The sequence below is a fragment of the Haemaphysalis longicornis genome, unplaced genomic scaffold (genome assembly GCF_048455015.1).
Source record: "Haemaphysalis longicornis isolate Haplotype H1 unplaced genomic scaffold, Haemaphysalis longicornis Haplotype H1 scaffold_4, whole genome shotgun sequence".
Classification (NCBI taxonomy): Eukaryota; Metazoa; Arthropoda; class Arachnida; order Ixodida; family Ixodidae; genus Haemaphysalis; species Haemaphysalis longicornis.
Genome location: NW_027526361.1, coordinates 41,796,748 through 41,816,890, shown reverse-complemented (window position 1 = coordinate 41,816,890; position 20,143 = coordinate 41,796,748). Strand labels below are relative to the sequence as shown.

At 47.6% G+C, this 20,143-nt stretch overlaps 2 protein-coding genes across 2 annotated transcripts in view; one reads left to right on the top strand and one right to left on the bottom strand.

Moving 5' to 3' along the window:
* Nucleotides 1–1,590, bottom strand: part of LOC144180326 (uncharacterized) — a 7,399-nt gene extending 5,809 nt beyond the window's left edge. Inside the window, exons 1-2 of the mRNA XM_077708698.1 lie at nucleotides 1,178–1,590; nucleotides 1–34 (exon numbers count right to left, since the gene is read on the bottom strand). The exon at nucleotides 1–34 is cut by the window's left edge and continues 292 nt beyond it. Coding sequence (XP_077564824.1) covers nucleotides 1–34; nucleotides 1,178–1,507 — 364 coding nt within the window. The 5' untranslated portion in view covers nucleotides 1,508–1,590. The remainder of the gene's footprint in view (nucleotides 35–1,177) is intronic.
* Nucleotides 1,591–3,815: 2,225 nt separating this feature from the next.
* Nucleotides 3,816–8,060, top strand: LOC144178576 (uncharacterized). Its single transcript, XM_077706515.1, has 3 exons — nucleotides 3,816–4,547; nucleotides 5,302–5,453; nucleotides 7,791–8,060. The coding sequence occupies exons 1-3, from the start codon at nucleotides 3,907–3,909 to the stop codon at nucleotides 7,940–7,942; spliced, it is 945 nt and encodes a 314-aa protein (XP_077562641.1). The 5' UTR covers nucleotides 3,816–3,906; the 3' UTR covers nucleotides 7,943–8,060.
* The last annotated feature ends 12,083 nt before the right edge of the window (nucleotides 8,061–20,143 follow it).

Sequence of the window (20,143 nt, the reverse complement as noted above, 5' to 3'; positions counted from 1 at the left end):
TGAACGTGATCTCGGTTAGCGTGTCCTCGAAACACTGCGAGCAGGCGGTGAGAAAACGACGTGGAATGCCCGATAGCCTGCTGAAGCGTTTCTCAGAAAAAAAAAAAAAACATATTGGAATAATTTACTAAGTAGCCGACCGTTTTTTCGGACTCAAAAAATTCGGGCTTGCTGGATATTCAGGACTTTCCCGACGAACCATAGGAGTAATGTATATGAACAATGGATATTTCGGACAAAATAAAGCAAAAAGTTCGATTCTCCGGACAAAACTTAACACCGCAAAGCCCATTTGCGACTCCAGGACGACGCCATTTTGAATCATAAGCCACCTGGCTAGTTACTCCAGCCGGGGTAACCAACTTTGATCTGGGAGGCCATAATTTTGCATGTCTTCTGCGGCGGAACCAATCTCGAAAGCCGGAAACGGTTCATATATACGTGGCCAGTTATTTTAAACATCACTTTTTAAAGCTCCAGCTCACGCTGACTTATTGTTGTTGAACACTTGTCCCTTGTCTGCATTTGTCGGTATAGCTTGGCCACTGTGTACAAATTGTATCTGTGCCCAAATTTGGGACTTCGTTTTGCATATGGAAATGCTTCTCTGTAAGGGCTAAGAGGCTTTGTTAGCGTCATTTCTCTTGTTGTTTTAAGCAGATCCACCCTGTAACGGCCCCAATAGGGGCTAACAGTATAAATAAATAATAAATAATAAGCTACATCACCATCACGCTTGTACTGGGTAGCGCGTCTTCACGTTGTTCTTTTACTTGATCGGCAGCCATTGTGGCGATTGTGGTTCACAGGCTTCACCCCATCGCCTGTGAACTGTGTGTACCACGGTCCACAGCAAGGATTGTGTCGAGGCCCTTCAGTGTTTACAAAAGAAAAAGAAAAAAGAAAACGTGAAGCTTGCAGAGATGCAAGCAGTCGTTCTAATACGATGGAGGAATTTGTGTCAAAAAATAATTCGTGACTTCTTCAGTCCCGAATTTAAACGAAATAGGGCTCGTTTGCGCGACTCGTAGATTTTTCTGGCTGCTCTTTTATTCGGACTATTTGGGATGCTGACCACTATCCAACTCCCCCACGCTTTTCGGCCAATTAGGAAATTTCTTCCTCCTCCCCTTTCGAGACGTCATCAGTTTTCGCGTATGCACGTATACGCGTATACCTGGAATGGGTGGTGCTCGGCCAGCGTAAAGGTGCCCACGGTGACGTTGCTGAGCTCGAGCACGGACACGGCGAGGTGCGCGAAGGCGCTCGAAGGCAGGTGCTCCAGGCGGCTGTCCTTGAGCGTCAGCCGGATGGGCGCGCCCGCGCGCAGCAGCTGGATCTCCTCTTCCAGCTCGGAGGCGTTGCTGAAGCCCAGGCACGTGTAGTCGTGGTCCGTGAAGTGCCGAGGGTAGCGGCAGCTCGGAAGCGCGCCAGCGCCGCCGTAGGTCGCCAGGAGCAGCAGGGCCAACAGGGACCGCGGAATTCGGCAACCTCCACTGGAAAGCATCGCCTTCTCCGGGACGAGGTCCTACGGTATACTGTGCTCGGATACCCGCAAGGAGTGCCGGAGCAGTTCAACGTCGGAGCGCTCGGAGGCCGATGAACCAAACCCTCTCCGTAAACTGCTTTTAAAGGGTTAGGGGGGCTGGACTTTACTACTTCGCGTTACCGTTAAGATAAGTTGTCGCCAAGCGTTGAAGTGTTTGTAGTTTTGTCGCGCCTTCTGTGGAGAGACGGCGTCATAATCAGCTTCTTCGCCAGTCCATGAGGTGATGGGGACTTTCCTGTTGTCATGCTGCGATGGACACTTCTTTCTTTCTTTCTTTCTTTCTTTCTTTCTTTCTTTCTTTCTTTCTTTCTTTCTTTCTTTCTTTCTTTCTTTCTTTCTGTTTGCTTGTTTTTGTGGAGGCGCGGTTTAATTTTGGGGACGAAGTGCAACTGGGCAGAAATTTACACGACCTAAAAAGGACACGAACAAATGTTTGAAAACGACAGCTGAAAAGCGGGAAAGAATTTGTGATCGCGAAATGCATCTGTTCTCACTAGATTAGATTGTTGGGTTTAACGCGCCGACGCAACGCAGGCGATGAGGCGCGCCGTAGTGGAGGGCTCCGGATTAATTTTGACCACCTGGGGATCTTTAACGTGCGCCGAAATCTCGTACACACGGGCGTTTTTGCTTTTCGCCTCCATCAGAAAAGCGGCCGCCGCGGCCGGGAATCGAACCCGCGACCTTGTGCTCAGCAGCGCAACGCATCTGTTCTCACTGCTCGATAAGGTGCTCGGGCAGCCTTGTAGAGGCCGCCACCTCCATAGTAGTACTCAAGCACGATACACGCGCATTTTGGCAAGCATTTGACAACTCGCCGACGATGAGTAGATGGCGTGCTTTCCCTCGCCTGAAGAGCATAAAATAATTAGTAGACACTCAGCCCTGCTCACGTGATTGATTGAATAGCGAAACTGTTAAAACATCAACAATAATGGTATTAGAAATCCGTTTTGAATTGCAATTTGACAACACCTCATTACAGTGAAGCTGTATATGGTCCACTCGTCGACATTTATTCGTGAATCAGAAGAATACGCTTTGCGGCAAAGCCAAGTTCGACGCGCCCGTTCTGTAGCTACCAATATGAAGTACATATCTTGGAAGAAATCATTGTTCATTTCGCCGGGAGTACGGCTTTATCATTACGGCGAGTTTCAGTTACTTCTCATACTCGGTTAGCTCACCCTAGAGTTGTAAACCGTCGCGAATTACCGTCTGCTGTCAAGACATGGGATTCTACGGGAGGAAAGGCTGCAGAGAAAAGCTATAACTCGCGTTTTATCGGCTTATCACGAAACAAATTATGTTGCGTTGAACTGCTCAAATGACTATACATAAGCGAGGAAAGCGTCATAGATACCTTTCAGTCGCAGTTTTAATACAAATAACATGAAGCCGCCGCTGTAAGCCACTCATGCCGAATCACACGGCCACCATGAATTGGACAGCCCCATGATCGTCTGCTGGGATAACACTGCAGTCCTTCCTTCCGAGTTTCACGAAGCTATTGACTTTGTAGGATGCTAAATGGGAGATTAGGAACAGCAGTGTTTTGTTTCTTGCGCTCAATATGACCGCGCCCCGGTCAGTACAGTGTGCATAAGGCATTGCCAAATTGCAAGTCAAAACGCATTTGTAATTTTTTTTTGTAATGCCCTTTTTATTGATACTTTAGCACCTTCACTGTCCAATCTTGTTACGCGTGCATTGGCGGGGACACGTATGCACTATACACACGGGAAATACAACTCGCTCGAGTTCTGAGCATTTAAACTTTGTAAACGCGAGTTTCTAGCCCGACACCCCACACCCAAATGAACCTGGAAAATTCTATTCGCCAAATGTTAATCTTAGGCCAAATTAGCCCGAATCCTGATTGGACTGGGTGTCGCGTTTTTGTTAAGGCTAGTGCCATTGAGGCCATGGTGTCTTTCTATATCGGCGTGTAGGACTCAGCAGCCTTAGCTTCGCTTCTTCTTTCTTCTATTGTATACCACGGGCAACGATACGTAACATGAGGTGTTTTTTTCGCAAAAGTGCGATTTTCTACCCACTATTTCACAAATCGCATGAAACCCTGAGACTGCTCAAGGCTCTTCATGTCTTCCGATTGCCTATTATTCAAGTCTGCTTTCCAAGAACGCGGTTATCCTTATGGGCCTTTCAAGCTGCAACAGAAACTGCCCTGCCAAGTTATCTTCATTTCCAGCGAAACCGCGCTGACACCCGAGCTTCCTTTATCTGCTCGAGTTTTTTCCGAGTCTTGCGGCCGGAGTAAAGCAGCCAAGCTCGTTCACGAGTGAGGACAGTGCTGGGAGTCTTGTGATCTGCCGCGCCACGCGAAGACCACTGCCATGAGCGGGCTCAATCTTCTCAACGTGTTGGTCGTCGTGGTGACCTTAACGCCAAGAGTCCTTGCTAGTCCATCTTGCCACGATCCGAGTGGCACTGACTACGAACATTACCGCTGCTTTAACTTTAGCAGCCCCGACGACTTCTCCAGGCTCCTCGAGCGTCCTCAGCTCCACAAGGACTTGCACTTCGTCCTTAAGGACAGCAGCTTGAGCCACCTTCCGGAGGGAGCCTTTTCTCAGATAAATGCCAGTGTCCTTGAGCTGAACAACGTGCAGCTGGATGTGTTCAACCTTGAAGATGAAAACCCCTTGGACGGTCTGCAAACGTCGCTGCGGAGGCTCATTCTCGGATATGGCAGCACGATTCCTACTTCATGGGCCCCCTTCTCGACCCTGGAGAAACTGACGACCGTTCGCATCTCGGAGGCGAAGGACCTTGTACTCTCGCGAAGCTTCAACGAGCTTCCACCCAGCGTAAAGGTGATCAACGTCGCCTTCTCGACCATCGCGTCTGTTGACGAAGACTGGTTGTCGCGTTTGGAGAACCTCGAAGTTGTGGGAATTCGCCACTGCAACCTGAAGGTGTTCCAACGGTCCATGCTGCCGAGGCCGGCGCCGAAGCTATGGAGACTGGACCTCTTGTAAGTGAGATGGTCAGCCCAGCATAAGAAGTTTGCGTCTTGGTGTTCTTGTTTTTCCTGTACAGACTTGCCAGGAGTAACACTCTGACATGACATTGTTGAGGACATCTGGAATTGGGTTGCGCTGCATAGCAGTGTGCGCACCTGCTATGCGCAGTGCTAGAGAAATTATTTTTCGTTAATTGCTGTTCCGAAAACACCATCCCCTTGATTCTATGGTGCCAGTAGCGGAGTTGTTGTATGCTCGCTCCTGTAAGCTTTTAATCGTTAGAAAGTGTGCAAGACGCGACTTCAAAGGAGCCCAGCAAAAAGGAAATAAATCCGTTCATTTTTATTCTCAGAGTAACGTTTTTATTTAAATCTGGGAACTGATAGGGCCTTATTTTTTGCGCGAAAGCGTAGACTTAAGGCGATAGAAAGTACGTGAGCTTGTTTTTAGGTGACAGTCAATGAAACCAAAAATATAATTTAGAAGGGGACAGAAGATGCTTGTCGTTTTATTTCAACTGTATGGGAAACTGAGCTAATTGTGTGGAACTGCTCAAGCGAGGAGACGATCGAACCCTCACATGAGTGCTACCTTTCCTGTGTTTCTTCGCGCGAGTGATATAAGTATTTCGTGCTTTTATGTGTGTGTCTGTGAGCATAGCAACAATTCCAGAAACAGTCGCTGTTGCTGTTTGGCATTTGTAAGGGGGACCCTATGAATACGAGGCGGTGTGGTAAACCCCTGGGTTTATGTTTCTGTTTCCAGCAAAAATGAGCTGTCGTCTCTTCCGGCTGACTTCAGTGCCGACATGCCTGCCCTGCGGTCAGTCACAGTCGAGCACAACCAAATCAAGACGTTTGAAGAGCAGACTTTCGCTCCCCTTACCAACAACGACACAAACAGAGTCCGATTCCTCGGTAAGCAACGCAAACACTGCAACTTCACCTGCTACAATTGCTTATATGGAAAATTCGGTCGAATTTCTGTAGAATGGCCACAGCCTGGAGTGTAAGATAGACAGGAGTGGCGACTCTGTTGTATTCTCGGCGCATTGCGATGATAACAAAGTGACCGTGGCTTAAATGGCGCGATTACAATCGACAGCACTTATCTTGCCAAGATTCCTTATTCTCGACAGCTTTACCCTATATTGCTCTCGTTATTGGTAGCTGAGGTAGCATATCAACGGATACTTCGGGGTGCGCTCGAATTACGCGTCAAGCGAAGTCGTTTTCTCAGTAGAACAGCCACCTTGCCTCTGCCTCGTTCTACTTGTCGTGAAGGAGGCAATGTAAACAGCTCGGGAAGACAACAGTGGCGTCAAGAAAAGGTGCATATTGCTTGGCTGCCTACATTGCAGCAGCAATGTCAGCGCCATCTTTGCACAAAATCAGTTTGGGCACAAAATGGTGCGGGGGGATCGTTGCCCCCCAAATGTCTCCTGGACCGGCGCCACACTAAGCCTGAGGTCTGTGCAAGTGGCGTAGACAAGGGTGACGCTGAGTATTCACCCCTCCTCTCAGGATGCTCAAAAGGCTATGATTATGCATGCATATAAATTTTAGCATAAAAATACGTCTATCTTCTTCTTTTCCTGGAATGTTACACTATCCACCCTAAAATAAAATCCTGGCTACTCCAGTTCATACATTTGTCAGTACCGCATCCGTCTATGCCAGCTATCAGTTAGGATACGCTACTGCGCAAAAGAGCCTTCAATGAACTGTGCTTTTTGTAATCCCGGCGTTTTTGTATGGAGGTAAGTGTAAACATGTTTTTTGCTGATATTTAATTAAGAGGGACAATTTTTGCACCTCGATTAGCTTGTTCTTTCCGAAAGTGCAGCTTCCACATCTCGTTAAAATTCTCTTGGCATTTTGCTTTCCTGTCTGATCCAGGGTAAATATATTTATTCGTAAGTAGCTATCGATTTTGGAAGGGGGGATATTTATAGCATAACCGGGAATCAATAATTCGGAAATTAAGGTCAGAAGCCTTTTTGATTGACTTTAAAATTTGCATGTGCTTCCGGTATCCAACTGTTCACAATAGGCCCGTGAAAAATCTTACAGCTGAGAAAAACTTCAAACCCATATCCCAATGCTCGATTCCCGATGGAATCGAGAATTTTCCATGGAATAGTCGAGAACCATGGAATAGTAAAAGTTTTTGTATTGACTGATTGATTGATTGATTGGTTTATTGATTGATTGATTGATTGATTGGTTGATTGATTGGTTGGTTGATTGGTTGGTTGGTTGATTGATTGATTGATTGATTGATTGATTGATTGATTGATTGATTGATTGATTGATTGATTGATTGATTGATTGATTGATTGATTGATTGATTGATTGATTGATTGATTGATTGATTGATTGATTGATTGATTGATTGATTGATTGATTGATTGATTGATTGATTGATTGATTGATTGTGGGTTTTAACGCGCCGAAGCTACACCTGGGCTATGCGGCGCGCCGTAGTGGAGGGCTCCGGATTAATTTCGACCACCTGGGGATATTTAACGTGCTCCGAAAAGTTTTCCTATTGCAACGCAAACACATATGAATGAATGGAGGAACTTAAAAAATGTTAGGAGGAGGGCAGGGGGATAGAAGTGCTTGTACGAAACGAGTAAGCACTAACTAAAGTGCAGTAGCGTGAAAGAGCAAACGAAAGCTGGTCCCGCCATGTCAGCGTAGCTTTAGAGGCATCAAGCGAAAGCAACGCCCTGTGCATGAGCTGGCCCTGTGTTTGTTTACATTATTCTTCGTGGTGTCGTGTAGTTAGAAGTACTAAATTGCACAAGATGCATTTGGGATGCAGGTTAATACCGCATCCTCTTTTGATTACCGCGGAACACAAAGAGGAGTAAAGAGCCAGCGCTTCGCACAAGAGTCGAATTATTGTTTTGAATGAATGTTTGAAATAACAGCTGGCACTATGGAATTTTAAACCCCGTAATTTCGCGTCTCATTCTACGTCGTTCGGTGCGTGTGGGCTTTTGGAAAGCACGCTGTTTTTAAAGTGTACTCATGTGATCATCAACGCAGTTCTTCAAAGTTTGAAGAATAAATTGTTGAATGGGATGCAAAGGTTTCAAACAAGGCTATTCCCAAAGTAGAGAGAAGGCTTGCTGACTAAGTGTAGACTGCTTGCGTTACTTCCGATTATGTTGCCTTTTTGAGCTCAACCTCGTCCTTAGCACCCGATGTTGAGGCAACAACATGATTATTCTTTACTAATTTCAGGGAACCCACTGCACTGCGACTGCAAACTGCGATTCGTTCTGAGCTACCCGCCAAGCTGGTTGAACGCCATCTGCGAGACGCCAGAGGCACTGCAAAACCAGTCGCTCAAGACCCTCACCGCTGAGCAGCTCACCTGTGCCGATGGCGCTTGAATCTCATCGAGCAGTCTGGCTGCGTTTTGCAATGCGAGTTTCGGCAGTAGAACGTGTTCGTCGCAGCGAAAACGAAACTTTCTTGGAGTGGTATAAAAGAATAGCGCTTAGTTGTGTACGCGCGCGCGTGTGTCTGCTTGCGTGCGTGCGTGTGTGCGTGCGTATATTTCTGTCATGCAGGTATTTCTGTATATTTCTGTCCTTATCAGGTACTTTAACTTGGAAATGAGCTTCTTTAGGAGAGAACTCACAACATAAGGAACGAAATTGAGAATGTTTCAGCACATCTCACCGTCTTGTTCAGTGGCTCCGAAGGAGACCCGAGAAAAATGCTCCAAGAGCACGACACTTATAAAGCTTAGCCACAGGGTTAAAGCGGAACATGAATAAGTCGAAAAAATTCAAATAGGCATGCCGGCTGCGACCCGGCCCCTTCAGTGCAGGCAGTGAAACAATAGGTGAGCACGTCTGTTGAAACGACAACGATGGGAAAACGCGAATCTTTCCAGAATCAAGTTCAACACCAAACGAAGAAGCGAACGGACCCACATCACACCACCTTACCATACACGTAAGGTACTGCGATTGTGCTTTACTGACACGGGCATATCGCTTTCCCTAGCGTTCAAACATAGTCGTCGTTAGACGGACGGGTGCATTTTTCTGTCTAGTTTTGCACGTGCATAGACGTCGGCTTCGTAACGCGAGGGACCCAGGTTCGAATCCGACTTCGAGAAGCGTTTTAATTTTTTCGTCCCTTCGCCAACGATCATCAGCATCATCGTCAGAGAAAGCTGTCTTTCCTGCCGTGCGTTTTGAGTAGACTACAGACGCCATCACTGTGAAGCTGAAAGCTTCGCTTTAATATTATAATGTGCAAATCGAGTCTTGCGATCCACACCACGGAAAGGAAACCAGGCGTACGAATGAGAGTTCGGATAAAAAAGAGCATTCGCCAAATTCTTTGAAGTAATGAATAGTAGGGTGCCTGTTAGAAAGTACACGAAAGTACACGACCAATGCGTACTCCCAGTAATGACTTATGGCCCAGCATAATCTTTGGAATTCACTAAGCACCCTTCCAGGGTGTCTAGGTACGCCTAGGTACGCCCATTGAGCAGGAAAGAAGTGTCATAGAAGTAGCGCTTGGAGATAGGAAACGGGTGTGCGTCTAAGATTAGGGAACAAAAAATCCCAGCTGAAATTAAAATAAATGGAGTTGAACTGCACACATATGTAGTGCGGAGAATTGACAACCGGTGGGTTACCATGGCTGCAGTGGCGTTGCTGAGTAGAATTGCACCCGGGGCCTAGAAAAGTTGTCACCCCTCAGATATACAAAAAATAATAAGAAGAAAACTAGTGTTATTGTTATTAATATTAATACTAATGTCTTCTATTGTTACCAGCACTTACCGGAGCTACCAAAAGCAATTTCGTTCGCTTTTTTCGCTCGGCATCGCTCTCGTCGCGGGACAAGAGCGATTGGTCTCGACCAATTTTGCGTCTTTCATATAGATACCAATGTACAAAAAAAAATTTCACGGATACAGCATCGGCTTCGAAATGGCTATAAGTATACAAGCATGCATAATGTACAACATGTGATGCGAAATGAAGTCGCAAGATAATGCGTGATGTGTAGTTATTTATAAACAGCCGGCAATATATCAGGAAAGTAACCAGCAAGATAAGAAGCCGTGTGTTATTTATGCGAACTAAACCCTAATACCTGCACGAGCTTGGTTTAGAGAACCACAGACGCCGACTGGGGTGCAAATCACGAATACACGAACACCGGCTTTTTCAGTGAATTACGCATCGATAAAAATTCGAACAGTAAAGAGCACCATGATGTGTCGCGCATGAGCACGAAAACACTGTTAGCAGCCGAGAAAGAAGGGCAGCACAGGGTGTCATGAGCCAAACCAGAGCGAGGGGAAAAGTGAAGGCTGATACGCGGCGCCAGCGAGAGCGTACCACATCGTACAGTCGATACCAAGCGAATGGATGCTTGCAGGAACACTGGAGCTGAGAGAGAGAGAATCTCAGGCTTCGTCAGGTAACGACACGACGACGCTAAGCTGGTCGCCAGAAGCATTCGGAGCTTAGGGCAGTTAGAGTCATTCGGAACGCTTTGCAGCTCGCTGTGCAGATATAATCGTGCAGACGTCACGCGGACTTCGAGGAAGGTGGCCAGCAATGATAGAGCTGTTTAAAGGCCACGCATACAAGACAACTAGTCGCTTCATTCAGGTAAATTTTTGTGTGTCTAGGAACACACCTTAAACAAATGACGCCTGAAGGACCATACGCGGAGCCTGGTGAAGGAAGGTTGGGGGAGAATTAGAAGACCCAGTAATTAAACAAAATTTGCATTGGCATTTAAAAAAACTATTTCCAAATACTGTGCACGAAGAGTGGTCTCAAATGTGAAAGAAAATGACCACCCCAAATATTCCCAAAAGACGCCTGCACCTACCTGTTTGTCCTTATAAATGCAGCTTTTGTGGCAACAACTGCATGCTGGAAATTCGCTTTTACTACGAGTTTTACGTTTAAGATAGCTACAGTGTCAACTCTCTTTCTTTAAATTGTTATCTGATTACTGCGAATGAAAGTAGATAGAAAGAGGACATGTTACGGGGAAACAGACAACTGGCCGTACACGATCCGTCTACGGCCAGTGCACGGCCAGCCATATGAATGTTTGTGTGCGACGATGTCGTAGTTTCCCTTCGCGTGTTATAACAAGTAATCCATTGCACATCTGCAACTACGTTAATTGACATTGGAGTTGTGGGAAAATGAGCATAGTATCAAATGTAAGTTCGGACTTACCAGTGAAGCAGCCATCAGCCAATGGAGAGTATTGGAATTGGAATGGGTTACCAAGCGATATGGAAGGAACTCTTGAGTAAAATATTCGTAGGGCCCGAGTGTATCGGCGCCTCACGCTGGCTAACAGCCGCTTGGTCTCGCCCATCCCGATAGGTTGTTGACAATGATTTCATTTATGTCGTTGAGCAGTCGACTAGCTCAAGACGGCTCCTAGATGAATCAACCTTTTCCAAGTAGCTTAGGAAATACAATCGCCTTCTCCAACCAAGAGCACTAACGAAGCATTAAAAATGAACACAAGGCTATCCGCTTTATTTATGTGCGCAACGCCAATAGTCATCTATATTGCTTTTAACATACAGCAGAATGAAATAATAAAATGTAGATTTACCTGATTAACAGTTAGGTAAATGAAATAAATGCCTTCATAACTGTTCTATTTCTTGCATAATTTGTTCGACAAGCGACTCGTCTGTTGTTCTTTTAGTTTAATTACACAAGGCCGCATGGGATACGCCCCTTCCATATATCTCCATCTTCGTGCAATCGCCATGCACTGAATGCTTGGCTGTGCACGATGAACCAAAGTCAACAACTTAAAAATATGAGCTATCAACACCCGATTTCAGATCCTTCGCGATTGCTTGGTCAGTGCAACCGATGGAAATCGCGACGGCCCATCTGTCTCACTTATTGCGGACACCTGAGCTACCCCCCTTCGCCTTGCGCCCCCCTCTTAACACAGACTTCATCTGTACACCCATATTTTTTTCAAGTCATTTTCACATGGTTTCCTTCTGAAAATCTTATAAGCAGACCGGTGTACACAGTCTCCGTCGCATCATCGCAGAGACATCAGAAAAAGCTAAACATTCACCATGAGCGCGTACATAACAACAACAATAAAAAAAAAGCCACGTGGAAAGCCACCGAGCACAGATGAACAGAGTCTGGTTGGCCCTGAAGACTCCCCACACCGTACTGCTCTCCTCCGTCGTCAGTGGTCCTGGACGCGATGAAGGGGCTTTTTTAGCCCCTATTGTCGTCCCATTGAAAAACAAGCGCGCTCGCTACACCCCTCCGTACGTGTCGCGGTCATACCTACGGCCCCCCTTTTCCACGAATCGTTTCTTTTTCGCCTCCGCAAACCTGCCGCCTCAAGACGCACCTATCATCGACTCCCACGACATTCTTCGATGCCAGAATTCTCCTCGCTTTTTTTCATTATCAAATTTCCGGAAACAAATTTAAATAGGCTGGTGGGGACATTAACTGAACAGGCCAAAGCTGCGGTCTTGTTACAGTCGTCTTCCAGTTTTCGGCGTCTGCATTACACACTGTAAGGGCATAAGTGGCACCTCCTCCTCTTACCGAGGGGCTGGTACCCGGAGCGCAGTACCCCCCCCCCCCCTCTTCCCCCCAGCGATGCCACTGCATGGTTGCGGAGTGGATACCGAGAGATGGAGATAAAAGTAGGAGGAGACCGATAAGGTAATGGGGTGACAAGTAATGCATTCGGACTGCACAGTTGGAAGTCAATGGGCTAGGCCTGCCACCTGCAATGGACGTCAGTAAGTTACTGCTGCTACTGCTTTACTGAACAAACACTCGCCCCGAACTCTCGTACCGCTGTCACCTGTGTAATGCCCCTCCCCCCCCCCTCTTTTCTTTTTCTTCTCTCTCTCTCTCTCTCTCTCTCTCTCTCTCTCTCTCTCTCTCTCTCTCTCTCTCTCTCTCTCTCTCTCTCTCTCTCTCTTTCTGCCTGTCTTTCTCTTTCACGCCTTTTCTACTCCACCCCTAGCCTCCTCCCAAGTCTTTTATCCCCTCTTCCCCTCCCCACCGCACTGGGTTGTATGCAGGTGAGCTCCCTACTGAGCTCAATAATATCCCCAGTGCACTTTCCTTTCCTTTCTTCCACCAAATCACTTCTTCTTCTTCTTCTGCTACTGCTTCTGCCGGTATGCAGGTGAGCTCCCTACTGAGCTCAATAATATCCCCAGTGCACTTTCCTTTCCTTTCTTCCACCAAATCACTTCTTCTTCTGCTGCTGCTTCTGCCGGTATATATATACAGTAGACTCGCGTTATAAGGAAATCGCTTTGTGTGTAGCCTCGCTTTGTATGAAGCTTTTCGTGGTCCCAGTGCAGGGAGAGCAAATATTACCCGCTTTTAACAAAGTACCGCTTATAACGAAGCCAGTCTTCTGTCCCGAGGACTTCGTTATAACGGGTTCCACTATAGTGTGAGAGAATGAGTGAGTGAGCTAACACTGCAAAAATGACTGGCAATTCATGAGCAGCGCGGCGCACAGCGACCGAGCCGAGGGCGAACCAAATAGAGTGAGTTGTATTTCATGAACGACGTGTTTTATGGCTACCTTTTGTAGCACAGAAGTAGCACAGAAGTGGCTACCTTTTGTAGCACCTAGTAAAGCCGTCTTTCACGTTATACCGTATTTACTCGATTCTAAGCAACCCTTTTTTTCCACCATCGCGATGCCCAAAATTAGGGAGGGGGAGGAAAGAGGGTGCTTAAATTCGAAAAGCCTAGATTTCCCCCCCCCCCCCTCCGTCACTTTTTTTCGTGGCCGTATCTTGACGAGAGGGGCGCAAAGAATAATGTTTCGTTTGGCGAACATTAAAAAAAAAATGGTACAGACAGAAAGCCCAACGCTTACGTAGGACACTCAGTCATCCTTACTACAATTTGAGTCCGTTGGGCCGCTTGGGCCGCCGCTTTCAGTATCCCCCAGCAGGTCGTCTTCTGATCCGTTAAGTGGTTTTTAACTGGAAACTTCATAAATGACTTGGCTACAACGTCAGCTCGGACCCATTCACACACTCCCGGAATCTACCTTTCGATGGTTGCTTAGAAAAGGGGGTGCTGAGATTCGCGTGCAAACTTTTTTCCAATTTCTTATCCACAAAGAAGGGGAGGGTGCTTAGAATCGGGGTGGTTAAAATCGCAGAAATACGGTAAATACGGGCCACCATAACGCGGATTTGAGGCTGCAGGAAAAGCGCGCGAAACGGAGTCGATCGCTGGTGCCTAGTTATTCCGGAAGATGGCGCCAAGGCGCCGTGAAGAGGCGCGCTTGGTGCCGTACGATGCTTTTTCGACTCTTGCGCACTAAAATTTTTGCGGTTGTAGGCGGGGTGATGTTGTAGGGGAGCTGGCCTTATTGTATAGTTCATCTGTACAGGCCACTTTAGAGTTTTCCCGGAAAACGCACTCCATCCTTCACGTCTACATCTGTTCGGTTCACCGACTTGCGTTTATTAAAGGTCATTGGCGTCACTGAATGGAGTAGGAGCCGGATAATGACACATACCTCAGGAACTCTAAATTATTGGAGGTTATGAATAAAGTTTGCCTCCAAGCGAAAATTTCGTCGACGCATTTTCGTCGCCATAAAGACTTAATCTTCACGAAGACATCATTACTATGACTTACATAGATGACAACCGCCACGGTCGATCAAGAGGACCATGGAACCCAATCCTGCTGTAATGAAAGACAACGACGTGTTTTTTGTGGTCCACAGTCAACACTCACGGCACCCACTCAGCCCACAGGTTTTTCCTCTGCAATTCTTCCTGCAGAATTTTGTTTTGCAATGCCTACGCTATCATCAATCCCGAGCCATGAAACTCGGCGCTCTCCGTGGCATAGTAGTTTCATTAATTTTTTGCCTTAATGATTGTAGTGGGGAACTCAACATCTGCGCCGATGCATCCTTCATCTTGATTTGGTTTCCGTCCACGTTTAAATTATTCAACCAAAAGTAGCCATCGGCGGTGGTTCACAGTCCCCGTGAGCTTTCCTGATGAGAAGCGAGATTTCGGGGCTCGTTAAAGATACGCAGGTGGTCAAAATCAATCCGGAGCCCTCCACTACGGCGCGCCTCATCGCCTGTGCAGCGTCACCGCGTTAATCCTCCTAATCAATGAATCACAGTCCTCTTGGAAACACCAAACATCGATCTTATGCGCACAGTCGTCTATTTGAAAAAAACTTCTCTTCCTCCCTCCCCCCCCCCTCCCTCCATTTTTGTGACTAGTGATTTCATGCTTTCTTCGGATGTATATGCGCCGGATAAAAATGATGTCACGCTTCGTTCATATTTCGCCCGAGATAGATGTTATCAATAAGCGTGGTACTTGTCAGCCATGATAATTCCCAGCAATGTTTGCGAGCCACGGCGCCGGCGTCATGCTATAAAAATTTTCCTAAACGAATCAAAACGACGTCGTAAAAGGTGTGTTCCGCGGGCCAAGTTTTAGAGCCCGAATTCGAGCGAAGGAATCTACCCTTTCCGTTCGAGTTCCACTTGGCCGCCATTTTCCGCACATCTTTTTCTCACCAGCCTGCCTCCTTCAACGCCGCATTTCCACAAGGCCGCCATCGCTCACGAGTGCGCTCACGAGTGCTCCGATGAAAAGTGCCGAGCATCGCGCTGAAAGCCGCGAGCCGGTCTATTTAAAACCCGCTCGTGTTTGCCTGGGAGATGCGCTCGTATACATATACATGTGCGTACACGTTTGTTATACAGACTAGCCGCGAGCAACCATTCGTCTCTGTCGCGGCGGCGCTCTTCTAATTGCTTTCTGACCGTTTGGCGACGACTACGCCTTCCGGTTGCCGCCACGGGCAGCCGTGATTGGACAAGCCGCCTCTGCCGTCATCTCCCCCGGGTCTCTACATCCCTTCGGGGCCCTTGAACGTGTACGGGCCCAGCCAGGGCCCGCATAGCGAGCACGCACCGCGTGTATGGCCCTTGCTTGGAGGCTACGGAGATGGGGTATACGCGAGCGCTTCCAGCGCGGATAACCAGTTACCTCCGCACCCGCAACAACAACCACGGCACAAAAAGAAGAGAGACGCGGAAGACTCACGGAACGTGTTCAAGTCCGCCCTGCCTCCTTCGCTTCGAGTCCCAAAATTAATGGAACTGAAGCTTTCGCTGCACTGGGGCCTGCAGCCCAAGGACTGCAATGTCCAGGAGACCGCGGGCAAGAAACACGCATACGTACGGCCGAAGAAAAATGGAAACTCGGCGCGTGAGGCTTGCTTTGCGTGTTTGTTAAGTTTGTTGCGTCCTCTCGTGCCCGGTTTTTCTCTTACGGGGCCGACCGCGTGCTCGCCGTTTTCGCGGATGATTAATTGGAGCGCTGAGCAAATGGAAACGACGAGTCCGGCGGGGCGCTGCTGGGAGCGCGGCCGCCGGATGACCGATGGATGAAGACTTAGCTGGAGGAGCGCCACGGGCATTCGTCGGCCGTCCCTCCCCGTTATACATGCATGCTCGCGCGGAAACAAGCTGTTGGTCTTGGCGTCTCATGCGCGATCAGAGGCTGTTGCTGCTGCTGCCTCTCGAAGCGCTGTGGAAGCCGCCTCGAAGCGTCCGAACAACTGGCCTTCTCGGGATGATGATGAATCAATACGCTTTCCGCGCAACCTCGCTCGCTTTGCTGGGGAGAAGGCCTGAGTGCCCTGTCGTCCGACGAAAACTAGATGCCTCTTTTCTGCGGTTGTTAATCCTGTTTGGATGTTTGGCATCGAGATTAGAAAGTCTAATTGGCTCTGTTAGTATACGTTCGGGTTGGGACACGATGTTTGACAACTGTCAAGCGAAGTCTTAGTCTAATAGTTTTGTTCGTTGTACTCTCAAAACAAAAAAAAAAGTATAACGAAAGGAGCGAGAAAAAAAAAACGTAAAATGAAAATGATATTACGCAGCTGTGCGGCAGTGAGAAATGAGACAAAGTAAATTGCTTCCAAGTTCCAGTTATATACGAACAGTTATATACGAACGAGATCACCTACGCTTTCAGTGTAGGTGATCTCTAATTTAATTTCGCCTACACGATTCCAGTCGTCCTATGCTCACATCTCTGCAGGAAAGCGTTGGTTCTGCCAGACGAACTGCCTACTGTGCTGGAATGGCTTTAATGAGGCCATTTATGACTGTGCGTGCACCTTATGAACAAAATAACTCCGTCGCGTATGGGATGGCTAGAACAAGTTTTAAACGAAGCAGGAACTAATCAGTTTACGCCGATGTATTTCAGAGAAGGTCAGTTGGGGGTGTGAATTCAGCATTTTTATCCTCGAGGAGTGGTTGCTTTGGAGAGCATAAAACCAGTATATATGATTTTGTATGACTATGCATGGTTCTTCCATACGATTAAAATTTAATGCTACGGAATGAAGCTCAGGCTGCTATGACGACACAGTTTCTGAAACTGAGACAATTTTCACAAGTTAATTGGAAAAACTATACTATTAAAATTTTGGTGTTTATTGAGCCGAGGCTGGCGGGCTATGAGGCACGCCGTATAGTGGAACGCTACGGATTAATTTAGACGACCTGGATATCTGCGACGTGCGCCGAAATCTCGACACACACGTGCGTTTCCGCTTTTGGCTTCCATCATCGAAGGAGAGTGGGGAATACGGTCGGATAAAGGGTCTAAAACATTCAATCCATGTCCCTACACCCGTTGTACACAAATCGTGAGCTGCGCCGTGTCGTGGAGGCTTAATGTGCTTGTAGACTCGAACCGTTTGCTTTTCTTGACTGAGATGGTTTACGGCACGGAACGAATTGAGTACACACGTGCCTTTCTATAGAGTTGGTCAGTACAATTGCGGGTTTGTGGCATAACGTCCCGTATGGTCTGGAGCTTCGGTAGCAGTGAGTCTGGAGTGTCGGCAGCAGCTGCGACTCACGATCGTAATCCGACCCCCACGGTAAAAAAGTTGCGCCTGTGGAGGCGAAGCTAAGGTCTTGTCAGTCGTTACCGATGTGTAGCGCGATGGGCAAGGGTCGTCTGGAGTTGTGGTCAGGGCAGGCTGATCATAGAAATGCGAGTTAAACGCCACTGGAATGTAGAAGTGCTTGAACCGCTTTGAATCTTTGTGCTGACTAACAAGCCCCGTGGTCATATTAAGCTGGGAAAGCAGGGAATCGGTAAGAGGTGCGGCAGTGCTTTAAGGTGCGCATGGCATCTCTGTTGGAAGCATCAATTCTCGCCCGTTGTTGCATTGTCACTCCATAGAACTGTGCCTTACAGAGTAGGCGCGTTTGCAGGACGGTGCTCACGAGTTGTCCAGTCAGCGCGAGCCCCTCTACTCGCACCTATCCGGCCTACTAAGCTCAACATTGTTGATGGCTCGCGTGTCTTACAGAGCCAGTGCTGACCCGAACCCACCTTATGAATTTCGAGTCCAAGTACCCGCAGTTCTTAAGTGACTGCTATGATCTTAGTTTCAAAGTTAGACATGCAGTCTAACTTCCTCCCTACCTTGTTAGCTACGTGTGAAATTTCCGGACCTGCATATTTTACAAAGCTATGAATGGCATCAAGACTCTGGCTGGAGATGATGGTATTGCAAAGCGATGTCTGACGACATCGTCCGAGTAGATTATAAACGTTGGAAATTTATTGCTTCTATGCAAACGGTGCAAATGCAAAAACGATGTTAAACAGCACAGGTACAAGCACGGAGCCTTGCGGTACCTCGTAAACAAGCCGACCAATTTCCAGTCCACTAGCTTTGAGGGCGTAGCAGTTTGCAGTTTTCGTACCATTTTGGTTGCGTCTAGGGCAACTCCAAGTGGCTACATGTTTCTTCATTTTGTTTCGTGGTCAACGTTGTTGTCCATGTCTTGGAAATGTTGGTGGCCATAGCAGCCCCCACGAGATGTGGGGAGAAACATGCGAAACATCATGAGCTATAGAAGCCATCTTCTGAGCCCAGGTATGAAGTGAAAACAGTCTAAGTGGGATGGTATTTTTTGCTTTATTCCAGCCACCAGGATACTCGAGCTGCCGCCATTCTCTCAAATATATTGTGGAAGTCAACGTCTAAACGTGGTATAACCAGTTGGACGGTTTTTCGATTTGGGGATATTTATATATATAGAGTCGTCGACTGATGTTTAGGACGCCCTATTTTCCGCATCTGCCTAAATATCCGGACTCTGCCATGGCACCATCACGCTCTCCATAGAATCAATGCATAACACCGACCAAAATTTCGGACGTTTGAAATCCTTCTCGTTCGGTTTTCTGAACTTTTAACAGCGGAGCTGCTGTATACAAGCCGTAAGTTTGCTGTTGAAGGAAAAAAATACAGAGAAAATGTCGAGCCCTCGTGAGCGTGCGTCTTGCGGGGACCGCCGAGCGTTCCTGGCATGTGCAGTGGCTTACAGCAAAAAAAAAAAAAAAAAAAAAACCCTCCAGCGCTGTCAAGTGCTGTCGTACTGCTAGGCATCAGGCACACGACGATATCGATGAGTAGGACAATGACTACTACCACACAGTGCAAAGCAATGACGGAACATGTAAATAAACAATTTCAAACTTATAGAAATGCGTTGTGATGTGTACTTCAGCGCTCACGTATAAAGAAATCCTGCAGCGTCGCTATGGTTCAAGCCTTGCGCGTAGTGCAAGCTTCGCCAGTTGAGCTGGTGGAAGTCTACAATGCTGAGGATGACTTTGCATCCACCACTCGCCGCGAAGAAGACGACGACCTCTTCTATGCATATGACCACGATTACTAGCACCGCGACTATGCAAATAAACAATGATACTGAAATTTAACTACGTGTCCGGCAATGCCCCCCCCCTACAACAGCTTCGCCTTCAAGACTTGCGCCTGAGTGCAAGCTTCCCTAATTTTTTTCTTTCGATCGCGTACCTGCCGCGGTGGCTCAGTGGCAATGGCGTTGTGCTGCTGAGCCCTAGGACACGGGTTCGATTACCGGTAGCGTAGGCCACTTTTCTGGTGGAAGCGAAAAGCGAAAACGCCCATGTGTTCGAGATTTCGGCGCACGTTAAAGATCCCCAGGTGGTTAAAATTAATCCGGAGCCCTGGACTACGGTGCGCCTCATCGCATGTGTAGCGTCGGCGCGTCAAACCCCTCGATCAGTCAATATTTCGATCGCGTATCAAAAGTTGCGGAAAACGAAAACAACATCACTGCCATTTTGCTTTTTGCTGCCTTGAACCTGCGGTTCATCGATAAGCACCGCTTGCGCTACCGTCCCGCAAGCCGCATTAAGAAAGTCAATCGTCAGTCGCCAAGGTGGCCGCTTAGTCGCATGTGGTCGGTTGTACTGCTTGCATCACTGTTCGCATTGGAAGGCAACGTAGCGCCACGCAGAAGCAGATTGACGAGTTTTTCAAGCCGCTCGATAAATAAAGTGGCTTTCCTAGTGTGAATTCGTTTTTCGGACTTCCCGTTTTTCCGGACGGTCGGCGACTGTATATAAGCACCGCCACTGAATCTTTCCGGTTGGGTGGAATAACACACTTGGCCTGTACGTCGTTCGACGCCTAAAGTAGTGC